This window comes from Triticum dicoccoides, chromosome 5A (assembly GCF_002162155.2).
Source record: "Triticum dicoccoides isolate Atlit2015 ecotype Zavitan chromosome 5A, WEW_v2.0, whole genome shotgun sequence".
Classification (NCBI taxonomy): domain Eukaryota; kingdom Viridiplantae; phylum Streptophyta; class Magnoliopsida; order Poales; family Poaceae; genus Triticum; species Triticum dicoccoides.
Window position 1 is genome coordinate 670,766,457 of NC_041388.1, and position 21,534 is coordinate 670,787,990.

A 21,534-nucleotide genomic window follows, 5' to 3' on the forward strand; every position below is an offset into this window, starting at 1 on the left:
CTACTTGTACACATCGTCAAAGGGGCTAAGCTGCATCTCACCCTCCTGCTAGCAAAACAAATATGGCAGGCAGCATCTAAGACACAGGCGCCACCCAAGGCAGACCAGCATAGCGCACGCATAGGAACTAACCAATCACACCATCAGCGACGCCAGATTAGGAAATCACAGCGAAGAACAAGCTTCTCAGGATGGGGGTAAGGGAGCACACGCACGCACCGTAGCTGGCTAGGGTCCGGTCGTCCTTCAAGATCCGGCCCTTGTAAATCAGCCGCTGCCGCGGCGCCGGCACGTTGCAGGTCCTGGCGAAGTCCACCTTGAACTCCCCGACGGTGTCGCCCAGGTCGGCCCACACCGAGAAATCGTTCCCCCTAGTGTCCCGGATGTACAGCGGTACCAGCGCGGCCACATCTGAGGCCGCTCCCGCAGGCTCGCTGCCCACCTCGCCCTCGCCGCCGCCCATGCCCCTAGCCCAAGGGTCGATCTGGCCGGCTTCCACCCAGATCCAGCCTGTGGAGTGGGAGAGGGGAGGGGTTTGTGTCGTGTTGTCTGTTGTGTGCGCGAGTTCGTCCATTCTCCTCTTTTCTCTCGCTTTTGTACGAGCGTTCGCTTCGCCAGATGAGCAAGAGTGGTTGTGGGGGAGATCTAAGCGAGGGCGTGTGGCATGGGATGGACGGTTGGGAACGCTTTGCGTGATGTGGGGTAGGTAGACCCCGCCGCGTGGAACAGGCTGTCAGGGTTGGTGTGAATGGGAGTGGAGAAGGTTCTAGTGTCAAGGCCCCGTCGCCGGAACACGTAGTCCGTCCTGTCCGGTAGTATGCATTGTGTGTCCGATACGTGTTGCTCCCTCGTTTTTGTCATTTGACACAGTACTGCTCTGCTCCCTAGTTGTTACGGTGCTAAGCTTTTGCATCGACTCATGGAAGAAGATGAAATTCCATCAACCGCTCCAGAAAAAAGAACTTCAAAAATAAGTGTGGAGAGTTGGAATTGCTTTTATCGCTCGGGCTTGCTAAATATCAGTCAACTGAGATTTAGCTGAGTCTCGGTCGACACACTTGAGCCGATGTTGCTGGTGGTGCAGCACCCCGCACCATATGGATGGTGTGATCGGTCTCCGCACCTTCAAAAGGGAAGGGGGAAAATGCACCAGAATGAGAGTGAATTTGTAAAATTAACAAGGTGTACTTCCATGCATCACCATCCATAATCCTGAAGCACATGGACAGGTAAGTTATTAGAATGATCACTTCGTTTGTGCTTCAAATCTGTGTGTACCTACTGAAGTTCCTAGAATCAAGCAACAGACTACTGACAGCAACTCTATATAAAGCAGTCGGTCCTACACAATCACAAAGGGCATTTCTATATCCAAAGTTAGCGTGTTCTGGAAGTGCTGACTTAACTGGACAGGATCTTCTGTACTTACATTTCACACACTAAAACACGCAGATATGATGTGGCTCCATATTGTTCTGTCATGACTTGTGACACATAGCTCAAAGGCATGAAAACAAAAAAAATCTTTCCAATAGATTGTCAAATAAAGATAGTTGGATTTTTTTTACTGGAGGTACCAGTCTGGCATGAGAAATTTGTCCACGTTTAGTTCCTTTTTATTGAATGGAGTTAATGACAATTGCAAGGAATTTTCCAAATTATACATATTCTTTGTATGGCCAGTTCAAGTATGTTAGGATAGCAATGTATGGCAAGTTTACTCATACTTGTCCAAAGGAACAAGCTAAACATGTCATGTTGATGTTGTGACTTGCAGCAAAAGTGCTAGCTTATTCAACTTTGCCAAGCACCAAACATGAACATGAAGCAATGAAGCAATGGTTAGAGAAAAAACCTTTTTCATGAAGATCAAAACTACTTAAATACATGTACAAAACGATATCTACAGAACAGTAGATCTGATATGGTAATTTGTAGGTACATATTAAAATAGGCGAGGATGCACTAAAACTTTGCAGTAGTTTCAAACAGAATTTCCTGTTTGATGAAGAGTACCACGTGGATAATGCAATAAAAGATGGTTTCTATTGTTGTCGAAACACGACAAGACTTTAATGCCATAATAGGAATAATAGCATCGTGCCGGCTGAATGAAAACACGTTACACGTGGATGACAATGGTTGATAACACGTAACCCTAATAACAAGCACTTGAAACCAATCTAAATACAGTTATGGGCGGGAACCCGAAAGCATTAACAATAGCCTTCCTAGTGGCTAAATCAGTGGCTGCTAAGGTGCTGTCATGCTGCAATCCAGCAAGATGAGTTGATTCGTGCATGCTTACTGTCTGTATGCCAGCACCTAGGATTTTTTTGCTTACCAACGCAAAGTGCAGACGTGACACTGGCACTTGCATGGCGCCATGGTGTCTGGAACTACATTCATGTGGAGGCATCAGAGCAGCGTTCATTTCACTTATATAGCATAATGTTCACTAAGGTGTGCTATCATTCAACGCCTGAGGCTACTTATTGGGCTATGCCTCTGCACCAATCCATCAACCAAGGAGGCAAGGACCACAGAAAATTATAAGACACCCATCGCATACATTCTCGAAAGTGCTAAGCTGCATCTCGCCCACCTCCTAGCAAAGCAAGTGAGGCGGGCATTGCATCCAACATAGAGGCACCACCATAAGCAGACCAACGCAGCGCAAGCATCAGACCTGACTAACCACATCATCAGCCACGCGGAATAGACTACAGGAAGTCGCGCCGAAGCCCAAGCTTCTCAGGGAGGGGGGGAGGGAGCGCACGCACGCACCGTAGCTGGCTAGGGTTTGGTCGTCCTTCAAGATCCGGCCCTTGTAGATCAGCCGCTGCTGCGGCGCGGGCACGTCGCAGCTCTCGGCGACGACCGCCTTGAACTCCCCGACGGTGGCGCCCAGGTCGGCCCGCACCGCGAACTTGTTCCCGCTGGTGCCGCGGATGTGCAGCGTCGCCTGCGCGGCCGCGGCCGCTCCCGCGGGCTCGCCGCCCGCCCCGCCCATGCCGCTGGCCCGAGGGTCGATCCGGCCGGCCTCCGCCCCGATCCGGTGTGTGGAGTGTGAGAGAGGGGGAGGGGGAGGGGTTTGTGGCTTGTGCCGTGCTGTGTGCGCGAGTTCGTCCGTCCGTCCGCCCGTTCCCCTCTTTTCTCTCGCTTTTGTACGAGCGTTCGCTTTGCCGGAGGAGGAAGAACGGCTGTGGGCTGAGGATCGGGCGGCGGAGAGGGGCCTTGAGGCGGGGACGGACGGCTGGGATCGCCTTGCGTGATGCGGGGTAGGTGGGCCCGGCCGCGTGGAGCGGGCTGTCAGGGTCGGTGCGGATAGGAGAGGGGAGAAGGTTCTAGTGTCAAGGCCCCCGTCGCCGGAAGACGTAGTCCGTTCCTGTCCGGTAGTACGCATTGTGTGTCCGATATGTGTTGCCCCCTCGTTTTTCTCGTTTGATGACACGGTGCTTCTGCTCCCACAGCGAGCGGAAGGTAATAAAAAGAACAAGCAGGTCCGTGGACCTCCTAGATGACTGCGAGCAGAAGGTGTGTCGCCGTCATCACCCCTCTCTCACCGGAGCCAGGTAAATCTTGTTGTAGTGACAGTCGGAAAAATTGTCGTGCTAAGGCCCCAAAGTACCAGCGCACCAGAGCAGCAGTCATCGTCGATGAAGAAAGTCATATATTGGAAGGATCAAAAATATAAACACCCAAACAAAAATGAACAAAAATCGGATCCAGACCGATCCGTCGAAACCAGCGCCGACCAAATCTCGTGAAATCCGACGAAGACACACCTCCACACACCCACCGACGAAACTAGATGCACCATCGGGATGGGGATATAACGTGGGAGACATTATTCGACATCGCTGACGGTGTTCTGCACTAGGGGGTGCAAACCACGTCGGCCTGCCAAGTCATGGGCCGGGCCGAGGACCCAACACAACCAAAGAATGGGCCATGTTTACCATGGTCCCGGCATGCTCAAGTTGGAATCCTCCGAAGACCTGGCGCACATTTCAAGGCATGTTCAAATCATCAGCAAGCTTATCAGTAGATGTAACCAACCTACATGTAACCCTAGATACTCCAGTCCTTGTATAAGCCGATAGGTTTAGTCCATAGGGCAAAGTTAGATACATTCATACAATATCTACATAGATCACCATGTACTTTGTAACCCATCACAATCAATAAAAACAGAAGCAGAACATAGGGTTTTACCTCTTTGAGAGGGTCCGAACCTAGATAAACATTGTGTCTCTTGTTCGTTTTGTTACCATCCAGCCGAGATCACCAATTTGGGACCCCTAACTTGAGATCTGCTGAATTTAGCTCCATCAATCACCGCCACCACACAGCCCTAACCAGGATGTTGAACCTAACAAGAATGAGAACAAGATCCCTCCCGCCAGCGGGCGAGGGGGTTGAGGTCCTCCGCACCTACATCACTCAAAGGCCATCAAAGATAAGAGCATCTACAGCCACATATGGCAAATCCGGCCCCTCAAACGCCCGCGGACGCGCCCGCAGCAGTGACCGGTGATACGTCTCCAACATATCTATAATTTTTGATTGTTCCATGCTGTTATATTATCAATCTTGAATGTTTTATAATCATTTTATATCATTTTTTGTACTAACCTATTGACATAGTGCCAAGTGTCACTTCCTGTTTTTTCCGTGTTTTTACATCGCAGAAAATCAATATCAGACGGAGTCCAAATGCCACAAAACTTTACGGAGATTTTTTATGGACCAGAAGGAACATGTTGTTGGGGAACGTAGTAATTTCAAAAAAAATCCTACGCACATGCAAGATCATGGTGATGCATAGCAACGAGAGGGGAGAGTGTGATCTACGTACCCTCGTAGACCGACAGCGGAAGCGTTATGACAACGCGGTTGATGTAGTCGTACGTCTTCACGGCCCGACCGATCAAGCACCGAAACTACGGCACCTCCGAGTTTTAGCACACGTTCAGCTCGATGACGATCCCCGGACTCTGATCCAGCAAAGTGTCGGGGAAGAGTTCCGTCAGCACGACGGCGTCGTGACGATCTTGATGTTCTACCGTCGCAGGGCTTCGCCTAAGCACCGCTACAATATTATCGAGGAGTATGGTGGAAGGGGGCACCGCACACGGCCAAGAAAACGATAACGTGGATCAACTTGTGTGTCTAGGGGTGCCCCCTGCCCCCGTATATAAAGGAGCAAGGGGAGGAGGCCGTCCGGCCCTAGGGCGCGCCAAGGAGGAGGAGTCCTCCTCCTAATAGGAGTAGGACTCCCCTCTTTCCTACTCCTACTAGGAAGGGGGAAAGGGAGAAGGAAAGGGGGGCACCGCCCCCCCCCCTCTCCTAGTCCAATTCGGACCAGAGGGGGAGGGGCGCGCGGCCCACCCTGGCCGCCCCTTTCTCTCTCCACTAGGGCCCATAAGGCCCATTACTTCTCCCGGGGGGTTTCCGGTAACCCTCCGGCACTCCGGTTTTCTCCGAAATCACCCAGAACACTTCCGGTGTCCGAATATAGCCGTCCAATATATCAATCTTTATGTCTCGACCATTTCGAGACTCCTCGTCATGTTCGTGATCACATCCGGGACTCCGAACTAACTTCGGTACATCAAAACTCATAAACTCATAATATAACTATCATCGAAACCTAGAGTGTGCGGACCCTACAGGTTCAAGAACAATGTAGACATGACCGAGACACGTCTCCGGTCAATAACCAATAGCGGAACCTGGATGCTCATATTGGCTCCCACATATTCTACGAAGATCTTTATCGGTCAGACCGCATAACAACATACGTTGTTCCCTTTGTCATCGGTATGTTACTTGCCCGAGATTCGATCGTCGGTATCTCAATACCTAGTTCAATCTCGTTACCGGCAAGTCTCTTTACTCGTTTCGTAATACATCATCTCGCAACTAACTTATTAGTTGCAATGCTTGCAAGGCTTATGTGATGTGCATTACCGAGAGGGCCCAGAGATACCTCTCCGACAATCAGAGTGACAAATCCTAATCTCGAAATATGCCAACCCAACATTTACCTTTGGAGACACCTGTAGAGCTCCTTTATAATCACCCGGTTACGTTGTGACGTTTGGTAGCACACAAAGTGTTCCTCCGGCAAACGGGATTTGCATAATCTCATAGTCATAGGAACATGTATAAGTCATGAAGAAAGCAATAACAACATACTAAATGATCGGGTGCTAAGCTAATGGAATGGGTCATGTCAATCACATCATTCTCTTAATAATGTGATCCCATTAATCAGATAACAACTCTTTGTCTATGGTTAGGAAACATAACCATCTTTGATCAATGAGCTAGTCAAGTAGAGGCATACTAGTGACACTCTGTTTGTCTATGTATTCACACATGTATTATGTTTCCGGTTAATACAATTCTAGAATGAATAATAAACATTTATCATGAAATAAGGAAATAAATAATAACTTTATTATTGCCTCTAGGGCATATTTCCTTCAGTCTCCCACTTGCACTAGAGTCAATAATCTAGATCACATCACCATGTGATTAACATCGATAGTTCACATCATCATGTGATTAACACCCATAGTTGACATCGACATGTGACCAACACCCAAAGGGTTTACTAGAGTCAGTAATCTAGTTCACATCGCTATGTGATTAACACCCAAAGAGTACTAAGGTGTGATCATGTTTTGCTTGTGAGATAATTTTAGTCAACGGGTCTGTCACATTCAGATCCGTAAGTATTTTGCAAATTTCTATGTCAACAATGCTCTGCACGGAGCTACTCTAGCTAATTGCTCCCACTTTCAATATGTATCCAGATTGAGACTTAGAGTCATCTAGATCAGTGTCAAAACTTGCATCGACGTAACCCTTTACGATGAACCTTTTGTCACCTCCATAATCGAGAAACATATCCTTATTCCACTAAGGATAATTTTGACCGATGTCCAGTGATCTACTCCTAGATCACTATTGTACTCCCTTGCCAAAAATAGTGTAGGGTATACAATAGATCTGGTACACAACATGTCATACTTTATAGAACCTATGGCTGAGGCATAGGGAATGACTTTCATTCTCTTTCTATCTTTTGCCGTGGTCAGGCTTTGAGTCTTGCTCAACTTCACACCTTGTAACACAGGCAAGAATCCTTTCTTTGCTTGATCCATTTTGAACTTCTTCAAAACTTTGTCAAGGTATGTGCTTTGTGAAAGTCCAATTAAGCGTCTTGATCTATCTCTATAGATCTTAATGCCCAATATGTAAGCAGCTTCACCGAGGTCTTTCATTGAAAAACTCTTATTCAAGTATCCTTTTATGCCATCCAGAAATTCTATATCATTTTCGATTAGCAATATGGCATCCACATATAATATCAGAAATGCTACAGAGCTCCCACTCACTTTCTTGTAAATACAGGCTTCACCGCAAGTCTGTATAAAACTATATGCTTTGATCATCTCATCAAAGCGCATATTCCAACTCTGAGATGCTTGCACCAGTCCATAGATGGATCGCTGGAGCTTGCACATTTTGTTAGCACCTTTAGGATTTTCAAAACCTTTTGGTTGTATCATATACAACTCTTCTTTAATAAATCCAGTAAGGAATGCAGTTTTGTTTATCCATTTTGCGGATTTCGTAAAATGCGGCAATTGCTAACATGATTTGGACAGACTTAAGCATAGATACGAGTGAGAAACTCTCATCGTAGTCAACACCTTGTACTTGTCGAAAACCTTTTTGCGACAATTCTAGCTTTGTAGATAGTAACACTACTATCAGCGTCCGTCTTCCTCTTGAAGATCCATTTAATCTCAATGGCTCGCCGATCATTGGGCAAGTCAATCAAAGTCCATACTTTGTTCTCATACATGGATCTCATCTCAGATTTCATGGCCTCAAGCCATTTCGCGGAATCTGGGCTCATCATCGCTTCCTCATAGTTCGTAGGCTTGTCATGGTCAAGTAACATGACCTCCAGAACTGGATTACCGTACCACTCTGGTGCGGATCTCACTCCGGTTTACCTACGAGGTTCGGTAGTAACTTGATCTGAAGTTACATTATCATCATCATTAGCTTCCTTGCTAATCGGTCTAGTAGTCACAGGAACAGATTTCTGTGATGAACTACTTTCCAATAAGGGAGCAGGTACAGTTACCTCATCAAGTTCTACTTTCCTCCCACTCACTTCTTTCGAGAGAAACTCCTTCTCTAGAAAGGATCCATTCTCAGCAATGAATAACTTGCCTTTTGGATCTGTGATAGAAGGTAGGGGTGGGCATTCGGTATAAACCGAATTTTTGGTTTCTACCATTCGGTTTTTATTCAAATTCGGTTTGCAAAACTAGAAACCGAAAATGCCAACATAAATCAGAAAACCGAAAATTCGGTTAACCGACTGATTCGGTACGGTATTCGGTTAATACCGATTGTACCTTGCCTTTATAGACTGTGGTCAGAGTACCCTCTAATATAGCCGCAAGTCTCCACGTTTTCTCAGCAGCCAGGCGATGTGGGACTAAAGTCTTGCCGGCCGGACGCTCGCACACACACTGCTTTTTTAGCGAAGAGTTACATGGGCTGGGAGATGCTATGCACAAGAAAATTGGGCCTTCATAGTACCACGTACGTGTGGTCAGCCCAAGCGAGTGCGGCCACACGTGATTGTGGGACTCGCGAGCGGCCGTAGCCTGGCTACGTCGTTTCTTTTTGTTGTTAGCTACATGGGCACCAAGAAGGCAGGCTTTGTTCTGTTCTTTGAGGTTACTTCGGTTTTTGTTTCGGTGATTCCGTATAAAACCGAACCTGCCGAATTTAATTCGGTTAATACAACTAGAAACCGAAATTTCCTGTAGCAGCAAGAAAAACCATAAATTCGGTTTTTTCGGTATCGGCTTCGGTTCGGTCTTCGGTTCGTCGGTTTTTATGCCCACCCCTAATAGAAGGTGTACCCAACAGTCTCCTTTGGGTATCCTATGAAGACATATTTGTCCGATTTGGGTTTGAGCTTATCAGGATGAAACTTTTTCATATAAGCATCACAACCCCAAACTTTAAGAAACGACAACTTTGGTTTCTTGCCAAACCACAGTTCAGATTGTGTCGTCTCAACAGATTTAGATGCTGCCCTATTTAACGTGAATGCAGCTGTCTCTAATGCATAACCCCAAAACTATAGTGGTAAATCGGTAAGAAACATCATAGATTGCACTATATCCAATAAAGTATGGTTATGACGTTCGAACACACCATTATGCTGTGGTGTTCCAGGTGGCATGAATTTGTGAAACTATTCCACATAGTTTTAATTGAAGACCAAACTCATAACTCAAATATTTTACTTCTGCGATCATATCGTAGAAACTTTTATTTTTGTTACGATAATTCTCCACTTCACTCTGAAATTCTTTGAACTTTTCAAATATTTCAGACTTGTGTTTCATCAAGTAGATATACTCATATCTGCTCAAATCATCTATGAAGATTAGAAAATAATGATACTTGCCGCGAGCCTTAATACTCATTGGACCGCATACATCAGTATGTATTATTTCCAATAAGTTTGTTGCTCGCTCCATTGTTCCGGAGAATGGAGTCTTAGTCATCTTGCTCAAGAGACATAGTTCGCAAGCATCAAGTGATTCATAATCAAGTGATTCCAAAATCCCATCAGCATGGAGTTTCTTCATGCGCTTTACACCAATATGACTTAAACGGCAGTGCCACAAATAAGTTGCACTATCATTATTAACTTTGCATCTTTTGGCTTCAATATTATGAATATGTGTATCACTACGATCAAGATCCAATGAACTATTTTCATTGGGTGTGTAACCATATAAGGTTTTATTCATGTAAACAGAACAACATTTTATTCTCTTACTTAAATGAATAATTGTATTACAATAAACATGATCAAATCATATTCATGCTCAACGCAAACACCAAATAACACGTATTTAGGTTCAACACTAACCCCGAAAGTATAGGGAGTGTGCGATGATGATCATATCAATCTTGGAACCACTTCCAACACACATCGTCACTTCACCCTTAACTAGTCTCTGTTTATTCTGCAACTCCCGTTTCGAGTTACTAATCTTAGCAACTGAACTAGTATCAAATACTGAGGGGTTGCTATAAACACTAGTAAAGTACACATCAATAACATGTATATCAAATATACTTATGTTCACTTTGCCATCCTTCTTATCCGCCAATCACTTGGGGTAGTTCCGCTTCCAGTGACCAGTCCCTTTGAAGTAGAAGCACTTAGTCTCAGGCTTAGGACCAGACTTGGGCTTCTTCACTTGAGCAGCAACTTGCTTGCCGTTCTTCTTGAAATTCCCCTTCTTCCCTTTGCCCTTTTCTTGAAACTAGTGGTCTTGTCTACTATCAACACTTGATATTTTTCTTGATTTCTACCTTCGTCGATTTCAGCATTACGAAGAGCTTGGGGATCGTTTCCGTTTATCCCTTGCATATCATAGTTCATCACGAAGTTCTACTAACTTGGTGATGGTGACTAGAGAATTCTGTCAATCACTATTTTATCTGGAAGATTAACTCCCACTTGTTTCAAGCGATTGTAGTACCCAGACAATCTGAGCACATGCTCACTGCTTGAGCTATTCTCCTCCATCTTTTAGCTATAGAACTTGTTGGAGACTTCATATCTCTTAACTCGGGTATTTGCTTGAAATATTAACTTCAACTCCTGGAACATCTCATATGGTCCATGACGTTCAAAACGTCTTTGAAGTCCCGATTCTAAGCCGTTAAGCATGGTGCACTAAACTATCAAGTAGTCATCATATTGAGCTAGCCAAATGTTCATAACGTCTACATCTGATCCTGCAATAGGTCTGTCACCTAGTGGTGCATCAAGGACATAATTCTTCTGTGCAGCAATGAGGATAAACCTCAGATCACGGATCCAATCCACATCATTGCTACTAACATCTTTCAACACAATTTTCTCTAGGAACATATCAAAATAAACATATGAAAGCAACAACGCGAGCTATTGATCTACAACATAGATATGCTAATACTACCAGGACTAAGTTCATGATAAATTAAAGTTCAATTAATCATATTACTTAAGAACTCCCACTTAGATAGACATCCCTCTAATCCTCTAAGTGATCACGTGATCCAAATCAACTAAACCATGTCCGATCATCACGTGAGATGGAGTAGCTTCATTGGTGAACATCACTATGTTGATCATATCTACTATATGATTCACGCTCAACCTTTCGGTCTCCATGTCCCGAGGCCATATCTGTTATATGCTAGGCTCGTCAAGTTTAACCTGAGTATTCCGCATGTGCAACTGTTTTGCACCCATTGTATTTGAACGTAGAGCCTATCACACCCGATCATCACGTGGTGTCTCAGCAGAAGAACTTTCGCAACGGTGCATACTCAGGGAGAACACTTCTTGATAATTAGCGAGAGATCATCTTAAAATGCTACCGTCGAACTAAGAAAAATAAGATGTATAAAAGATAAACATCACATGCAATCAAAATATGTGACATGATATGGCCATCATCATCTTGTGCCTTTGATCTCTATCTCCAAAGTATCGTCATGATTTCCATCATCACCGGCATGACACCATGATCTCCATCATCTTGATCTATATCAATGTGTCATCACACGGTCGTCTCGCCAACTACTGCTCTTGCAACTATTGCTATCGCATCGCGATAAAGTAAAGCAATTATTTGGCGCTTGCATATTATGCAATAGAGAGACAACCATAAGGCTTTTGCTAGTTGCCGATAACTTCAACAAAACATGATTATCTCATATAACAACTTATATCTCATCACGTCTTGACCATATCACATCACAACATGCCCTGCAAAAACTAGTTAGACGTCCTCTACTTTGTTGTTGCAAGTTTTACGTGGCTGCTACGGGCTTAGCAAGAACCGTTCTTACCTACGCATCAAAACCACAACGATAGTTTGTCAAGTTGGTGCTGTTTTAACCTTCGCAAGGACCGGGCATAGCCACACTCGGTTCAATTAAAGTTGGAGAAACTGACACCCGCCAGCCACCTGTGTGCAAATCACGTCGGTAGAACCAGTCTCGCGTAAGCGTACGCGTAATGTCGGTCCGGGCCGCTTCATCCAACAATACTGCTGAACCAAAGTATGACATGCTGGTAAGCAGTATGACTTATATCGCCCACAACTCACTTGTGTTCTACTCGTGCACAACATCAACGCATAAAACCTAGCTCTGATACCACTGTTGGGGAACGTAGTAATTTCAAAAAAATTCCTACGCACACGCAAGATCATGGTGATGCATAGCAATGAGAGGGGAGAGTGTGATCTACGTACCCTTGTAGACCGACAGCGGAAGCATTATGACAACGCGGTTGATGTAGTCGTGCGTCTTCACGGCCCGACCGATCAAGCTCTGAAACTACGGCACCTCCGATTTTTAGCACACGTTCAGCTCGATGACGATCCCCGGACTCCGATCCAGCAAAGTGTCAGAGAAGAGTTTCGTCAGCACGACGGCGTGGTGACGATCTTGATGTTCTACCATCGCAGGGCTTCGCCTAAGCACCGCTACAATATTATCGAGGAGTATGGTGGAAGGGGGCACCGCACACGGCTAAGAAAACGATCACGTGGATCAACTTGTGTGTCTAGGGTTGCCCCCTGGCCCCGTATATAAAGGAGCAAGGGGAGGAGGCCGGCCGGCCCTAGGGTGCGCCAAGGAGGAGGAGTCCTCCTCCTAGTAGGAGTAGGACTCCCCTCTTTCCTACTCCTACTAGGAGGGGAAAAGGAAGGGGGAGAGGGAGAAGGGAAGGGGGGCGCCGCCCCCCTCTCCTAGTCCAATTCGGACCAGAGGGGGAGGGGGCGTGCGGACCACCCTGGCCACCCCTCTCTCTCTCCACTAGGGCCCGTAAGGCCCATTACTTCTCTCGGGGGGTTTCCGGTAACCCTCCGGCACTCCGGTTTTCTCTGAAATCACCCGGAACACTTCCGGTGTCCGAATATAGCCATCCAATATATCAATCTTTATGTCTCGACCATTTTGAGACTCCTCATCATGTCCGTGATTACATCCGGGACTCCGAACTAACTTCGGTACATCAAAACTCATAAACTCATAATATAACTGTCATCGAAACCTACAGTGTGTGGACCCTACGGGTTCGAGAACAATGTAGACATGACCGAGACACGTTTCCGGTCAATAACCAATAGCGGAACCTGGATGCTCATATTGGCTCCCACATATTGTATGAAGATCTTTATCAGTCAGACCGCATAACAACATACGTTGTTCCCTTTGTCATCGGTATGTTACTTGCCCGAGATTCGATCGTGGTATCTCAATACCTAGTTCAATCTCGTTACCGGCAAGTCTCTTTACTCGTTTCGTAATACATCATCTCGCAACTAACTTATTAGTTGCAATGCTTGCAAAGCTTATGTGATGTGTATTACCGAGAGGGCCCAGAGATACCTCTCCGACAATCGGAGTGACAAATCCTAATCTCGAAATATGCCAACCCAACATTTACCTTTGGAGACACCTGTAGAGCTCCTTTATAATCACCCAGTTACGTTGTGATGTTTGGTAGCACACAAAGTGTTCCTCCGGCAAACGGGAGTTGCATAATCTCATAGTCATAGGAACATGTATAAGTCATGAAGAAAGCAATAGCAACATACTAAACGATCGGGTGCTAAGCTAATGGAATGGGTCATGTCAATCACATCATTCTCTTAATAATGTGATCCCGTTAATCAAATAACAACTCTTTGTCTATGGTTAGGAAACATAACCATCTTCGATCAACGAGCTAGTCAAGTAGAGGCATACTAGTGACACTCTGTTTGTCTATGTATTCACACATGTATTATGTTTCCGGTTAATACAATTCTAGTATGAATAATAAACATTTATCATGAAATAAGGAAATAAATAATAACTTTATTATTGCCTCTAGGGCATATTTCCTTCACATGATGGGCCCTGGTTGCACCTGGGGGAATCCTGAGGAGGGGACAGCCCACCAGGGCACGCCAGGAGGCCCAGGCGCACCCTGGTGGGTTGTGTCCACCTCGGGTGCCCCCCGAACCGCCTCTTTTCTCTATAAATACCCCAAAAATCCTAGAAACATAGGGGAGTCGATGAAATATTCATCTAACCGCTGCAGAGTCCAGAACCACCAAATCCAATCTAGACACCATCTCGGATGGGGTTCACCACCTCCATTGGTGCCTCTCCGATGATGCGTGAGTAGTTCTTTGTAGACCTTCGGCTCCGTAGTTAGTAGCTAGATGGCTTCATCTCTCTCTCTCTTGATTCTCAATACAATGGTCTCTTGGAGATCCATATGATGCAACTCTTTTGCGGTGTGTTTGTTGGGATCGATGAACTTTGAGTTTATGATCAGATCTATCTTTATATATCCACGAAAGTTATTTGAGTTTCTTTGATCTCTTACATGCATGATTACTTATAGCCTCGTATTTCTTCTCCGATATTTGGGTTTTATTTTCCCAACTTGATCTATTTATCTTGCAATGGAAAGATGTGCTTTGTAGTGGGTTCGATCTTACGGTGCTTGATCCCAGTGACAGAAAGGGAAACAACACGTGTGTATCGTTGCTACTAAGGATAAAATGATGGGATCTATCTCTACATAGATAGATCTTGTCTACATCATGTCATCGTTCTTATTGCATTACTCCGTTTCTCCATGAACCTAATACACTAGATGCATGCTGGATAGCGGTTGATGTGTGGAGTAATAATAGTAGATGCAGGCAGGAGTCGGTCTACTAATCTTGGACGTGATGCCTATGTAATGATCATTGCCTGGATATCGTCACAATTATTTGAGGTTTATCAATTGCCCAACAGTAATTTGTTTACCCACTGTTTGCTATTTTTCTTGAGAGAAGCCACTAGTGAAACCTACGGCCCCCGGGTCTTCTTTCTCATTTATTTGCCTTTGCGATCTACTTTTCTCTTGCATTTATTTTCAGATCTATTAATCAAAAAACCCAAAAATACTTTGCTGCACTTTATTTTATTTGCGATATATTTATTTAATCTATTACAACTTTCTCGCGCCACGCACCAATTTTTGGCACCGTTACCCGAAAGGGATTGACAACCCCTTTAACACGATGGGTTGCGAGGATTTGTTATCTGTGTGCAGGGACTGCTTATGTTGTGTTGCTTGGTTCTCCTACTGGTTCGATAACCTTGGTTTCATATCTAAGGGAAATACCTACTGCCGTTGTGCTGCATCATCCCTTCCTCTTTGGGGAAATACCGACGTAGCTTCAAGCGACATCAACCGGGCACACCTCAAATTTCATTTGTTGCATCTGCACATCTCATACTCGATTCTTATATCCATACAAAGACATGCAAAAGGAAAGAAACCTATATACTACGTCGATCCTAGCTACTCCTCGTCGGAGATCACGATGATCTCCGTGCCCGGCTCCGGCAGCATGGGCGGCAGCTGCAGCTCCGACTCCTCCGGCTGCTCCGCTCCGGCCTCCTCCGCCTCTATCTTCGCGTCGAGCTCGGTGAAGAGCACATCAAACTCTGTTTGCTCCCGTCGTAGGAACGCCCGATTGGCCTCCACATAGGCCTCATCCTGGATGGACTCCAGGATGGCCTACTGCTCGGCCATCTCGTCAGACTGGGCGACGACAAACTCCACCTCCGCCTGCTCCATGTTGAAGCCGGCACCTGCTGGTCTGCCTCCTCCACCTCCATCGAAGCCATCTCCTCCTCCTCCTCCTCCTCTTCCCCCGGCTCCTCCTCCTCCGGCTTCGGCGAGTTCAGAGCCAGCTCGACAGTGATGCGGGTGGCGTGCGTGGCTTCCCTCGCCCGGATCTGCTGCTGGGTCTCGTAGCGGCGTGATACGTTGCTACCTCTTGAGCATGTGTTGGTTTTCCCTTGAAGAGGAAAGGGTGGTGCAACAAAGTAGCATAAGTATTTCACTCAGTTTTTGAGAACCAAGGTATCAATCCAGTATGAGACTACACGCAAGTCGCCTAGTAGCTGCACAAACAAATAAGAACCTTGCAACCAACGCGATAAAGGGGTTTTCACTCCCTTCACAGCCACTTGCAAAAGTGAGATCTAATAAAGATAATAAGATAAATATTTTTGGTATTTTTATTGTATAGATTGGACAATAAAGATTGCAAAATAAACAGCGACAGAAATAGCTAGTTGACGGGAAATTAATATGATGTAAAGTAGACCCGGGGCCATAGGTTTCTGAAAGTGCAACTATCCCTAGGTGGTTTTGGTAATTCCTAACAACATATAGCTCATTGAGATAATGCTATTTCAAGATTAATATCTCAGGAAAGCTCAATGATTGGCATGGCATGGATGAGAAAAGTGGACCCCTCAAAATGCTAAGGACAAAGGATTGGCTCAAGCTCAAAGCTCAAGACTCTACATTTTCTATTTTAGTGATCCAAGATCACATTGAGTCTATAGGAAAAACCAATACTATCAAGGAGGGATGAGGTGTTTCTTATTGAGGTTCTTGCTCAAAATGCTTAGTGATATGCTCCAAAACCCTCAACTACTTTCTCACATCCACATATGACCTAAACCAAAAGTCAAATTCGGCCCCACTGATTCTTCTTATCCGGCGCCACCGAGTTTCAAATGTCTTAGCCACTGCCACAAACCCTAGGCAAATCGGTCTCACCGATAGGGATCTCGGTCTCACCGAGATGGGGTTGTAATCTCTCTGTTTCCCTTCATAACATTTCGGTCTCACCGAGATGAGAGATCGGTCCCACCGAGATTGCAATGTAAACTCTCTGTTTTCCCTTTGTAACGTTTCGGTCTCACCGAAATGAGCGATCGGTCCCATCGAGTTTACTTGACCAACTCTCTGGCTAGCTTATTACCAAAATTAGTCTCACCGAGTTTGTGTAATCGGTCTCATCGATATTACGTTATGCCCTAACCCTAATCATATCGGTCCTACCGAGTTGCATGTCGGTCCCACTGAAAACCCTAATGGTCACTAGCTTTGCTGAATCGGTCCGACCGAGTTTAATCATTCGGTCTCACCGAGTTTGGGAAGTTATGTGTAACGGTTAGATTTTGTGTGGATGCTATAAATACCCCTCCACCTCCTCTTCATTCGTAGAGAGAGCCATCAGAACAAACCTACACTTCCAACCTATATTTTCTGAAAGAGAACCACCTACACTTGTGTTGAGACCAAGATATTCCATTCCTACCATATGAATCTTGATCTCTAGCCTTCCCCAAGTTGCTTTCCACTCAAATATTCTTTCCACCAAATCCATATCCTGTGAGAGAGAGTTGAGTGTTGGGGAGACTATCATTTGAAGCACAAGAGCAAGGAGTTCATCATCAACACGCCATTTGTTACTTCTTGGAGAGTGGTGTCTCCTAGATTGGCTAGGTGTCACTTGGGAGCCTCCAACAAGATTGTGGAGTTGAAGCAAGGAGTTTGTAAGGGCAAGGAGATCGCCTACTTCGTGAAGATCTACCGTTAGTGAGGCAAGTCCTTCGTGGGCGATGGCCATGGTGGGATAGACAAGGTTGCTTCTTCGTGGACCCTTCGTGGGTGGAGCCCTCCGTGGACTCGCGCAACCGTTACCCTTCATGGGTTGAAGTCTCCATCAACGTGGATGTACGATAGCACCACCTATCGGAACCATGACAAAACATCTGTGTCTCCAATTGCGTTTGAATCCTCCAAACCCTTCCCTTTACATTCTTGCAAGTTACATGCTTTACTTTCCACTGCTCATATACTCGATGCATGCTTGCTTGAATTGTGTTAAGATTGCTTGACTTGTCCAAAGTTGCTAAAATCTGCCAAGAACTAAAATTGGGAAAAGGATAGATTTTTATTTGGTCAAGTAGTCTAATCACCCCCCTCTAGACATACTTTCGATCCTACAAGTGGTATCAGAGCTTTAGTCTCCATTTGCCTTGATTTTCATAGCTTTTGGAAGTCATAGCCTTGGTTTCACAACTTAGGAGAGTATGGCGTCTAGTGAGGGAAATTACCATCGTAGAGGTCCTTACTTTGATGGTACTAATTTTGCTAGTTGGAAGCATAAGATGAAAATGCATATTCTTGGACATAACTGAAAGTGCAACTATCCCTAGGTGGTTTTGGTAATTCATAACAACATATAGCTCATTGAGCTAATGCTATTCCAAGATGATTATTTCAGGAAAGCTCAATGTTTGGCATGGCATGGATGTGAAAGTGGAACCCTCAAAATGCTAAGGACAAAGGATTGGCTCAAGCTCAAAAGCTCAAGACTCTTCATTTTATTTTTTAGTGACCCAAGATCACATTGAGTCTTTAGGAAAAGCCAATACTATTAAGGAGGGATGAGGTGTTGCTTAATGATCCTCTTGCTTCATGTGCTTAGTGATATGCTCCAAAACCCTCAACTACTTTTCCATATCCACATATGACCTAAACCCCAAGCCAAACTTGGTCCTACCGATTCTTCCTATCCGGCGCCACCGAGTTTCACTTGTCATTAGCCACTGCCAAACCCTAGCAATTCGGTCCTACCGATAGGGATCTCGGTCTCACCGAGAAGGGTTGCAAACTCTCTGTTTCCCTTTGTAACTTTTTGGTCTCACCGAGTTCCACTCGGTCTCACCGAAAGAGCAAATCAGTCCCACCGAGTTTGCCTGACCAACTCTCTGGTTAGCTAATTATCAAATTCGGTCTCACCGAGTTTGTGTAATCGGTCTCACCGAGATTAATGCCCAAACCCTAACCGAATCGGTCCTACCGAGTTGCATGTCAGTCCCACCGAAATTCCTAACGGTCACTAGGTTTACATTTTCGGTCCGACCGAGTTTATTGATTCGGTCCCACCAAGATTGGAAAACTGTGTAACGGTTGGATTTTGTGTGGAGGCTATATATACCCCTCCACCTCCTTCTCATTCGAGAGAGAGCCATCAGAACACACACACCATTCCAACTCATATGTTCTGAGAGAGAACCACCTACTCATGTGTTGAGATCAAGACATTCCATTCCTACCATATGAATCTTGATCTCTAGCCTTCCCAAGTTGCTCTCCACAAAAACCCTCTTTCCACCAAATCCAAATCCTATGAGAGAGAGTTGAGTGTTGGGGAGACTATCATTTGAAGCACAAGAGCAAGGAGTTCATTACCTACACACCATTTGTTACTTCTTGGAGAGTGGTGTCTCCTAGATTGGCTAGGTGTCACTTGGGAGCCTCCGACAAGAGTGTGGAGTTGAACCAAGGAGTTTGTAAGGGCAAGGAGATCGCCTACTTCGTGAAGATCTACCGCTAGTGAGGCAAGTCCTTCGTGGGCGATGGCCATGGTGGGATAGACAAGGTTGCTTCTTCGTGGACCCTTTGTGGGTGGTTGCTTCTTCGTGGACCCTTCATGGGTGGAGCCTTGTGTGGACTCGCGCAACCGTTGCCCTTGGGTGGAGCCCTGTGTGGACTCGCGCAACCGTTACCCTTCATGGGTTGAAGTCTCCATCAACGTGGATGTAGGATAGCACCACCTATCCGAACCACGGGAAAAACATCCGTGTCTCCAATAGCGTTTGAATTCTCCAAACCCTTCCCTTTACATTCTCGCAAGTTGCATGCTTTACTTTCCGCTGCCTATATACTCTTTGCATGCTTGCTTGAATTATGTGATGATTGCTTGACTTGTCCTAAATTAGCTAAAATCTGCCAAGAACTAAAATTGGGAAAAGGTTAAGTTTTTATTTGGTCAAGTAGTCTAATCACCCCCCTCTAGACATACTTTCGATCCTACAAGTGGTATTAGAGCTTTGGTCTCCATTTGCTTGATCTCCATAGCTTTTGGTGGTCATAGCCTTGGTTTCACAACCTAGGAGAGTATGGCGTCTAGCGAGGGAAATTATCACCGTAGAGGTCCTTACTTTGATGGTACTAATTTTGCTAGTTGGAAGCATAAAATGAAAATGCATATTCTTGGACATAACCCCACCATTTGGGCTATTGTGTGTGTTGGTTTGCAAGGTGACTTCTTTGATGGGAGAGAACCAAACCGTGAAGCTACTGCGGATGAGTTGAAGATGTTGCAATACAATGATCAAGCTTGCGATATTCTCTTCAACGGATTGTGCCCCGAAGAATTCAACAAAATCAGCCGCCTTGAGAATGCAAAGAAAATTGGGACACTTTGATTGATATGCACGAAGGTACCGACTCCATCAAGGAATCCAAGTTGGATGTGCTTCAAAGCCAACTTGACAAGTTCAAGATGAAGGATGGTGAAGGTGTCGCTGAAATGTACTCTAGGCTTGCTCTCATCACAAATGAGATTGCCGGCTTAGGAAGTGAAGAGATGACCGATAGATTCATCATCAAGAAGATCCTAAGAGCCTTGGATGGAAAATATGATACCGTGTGCACATTGATCCAAATGATGCCCAATTACAAAGATCTCAAGCCAACGGAGGTGATTGGAAGAATTGTTGCTCATGAGATGTCACTTAAGGATAAAGAGGAACTTCACAACAAATCAAGTGGTGCCTATAAAGCCTCATGTGAAGCCCCTACATCATCAAGTGAAAAACAAGACTTCAATGAAGAATTGAGCTTAATGGTGAAGAACTTCAACAAGTTCTACAAGAGTAGAAGCAAAGATAGAAGCTCCAAGTCAAGGTCCTACAATGACAAAAGATCTTCTAGTCGAGAGCGAAACTGTTACAATTGTGGAAGACCCGGACACTATTCCAATGAGTGTACGGCTCCCTACAAGAGAAGAGAAGATTCTCCAAAAAGAAGAAGCAAAGGATCACCACCAAGAGAGATAAGGAGTAGAGATGATCGTTATGAACGAAGATACTCACGGAGAAGCAAGGATTCGGAAAGGAAGGAAAAATCATCAAGGAGCTACACAAGACGAAGACATCAAGCTCATGTTGGTGAATGGGTATCCGACTCCGACTCCGACAGCCACTCCGAGAGAAGTTATCACTCCGACTCCGAAGATACTCAAGATGAAGGTGTTGCCGGTCTAGCACTTGTGTCAACCAACTCCTACGACATATTTGACTCACCAAATGAAGGAATCGGAAGATGCTTCATGGCCAAAGGTCCGAAGGTAACACACCCCGAGTATGTTGATTTCAATAGTGATGAAGATGACTTGTTAGGTGATGATTTGCTTGGTGACGACTCTAGTGATGAATACTATGATGAAAGACCAATTAATCATGCTAAAACGAGTGACAATGATAAGGAGAAGATTCAGGCTCTAACTAAAGAACTAAAAACTCTTAAGTTAGCTCATGACACTATCTTCGAAGATCATCGAGAACTTTTAAGAGCTCATGAGAAACTACGCTTTGAAAAGCTCAATCTTGAGCAAGAGCATGAGTTCTTAAAGGCAATCAATGATGATCTCCGCAAGAAAAGTTCTTCTTACATTGCCAAGCGTTTACTCTTATCCACTT

The 21,534-nt window shown here is 45.2% G+C and overlaps 1 protein-coding gene across 2 annotated transcripts in view; it reads right to left on the reverse strand.

Moving 5' to 3' along the window:
• LOC119303984 (ubiquitin domain-containing protein DSK2a-like) overlaps positions 1 to 3,141 on the reverse strand; it is a 7,483-nt gene extending 4,342 nt beyond the window's left edge. Inside the window, exon 1 of one of the 2 annotated variants that reach the window (XM_037581149.1) lies at positions 2,788 to 3,141. In XM_037581149.1, the coding sequence (XP_037437046.1) occupies positions 2,788 to 3,013 (226 nt within the window). In that variant the 5' untranslated portion in view covers positions 3,014 to 3,141. Of the gene's footprint in view, positions 1 to 219; positions 479 to 2,787 lie in introns of those variants that run through there. The other variant, XM_037581148.1, reaches the window with a different exon arrangement.
• Positions 3,142 to 21,534: the final 18,393 nt, after the last annotated feature.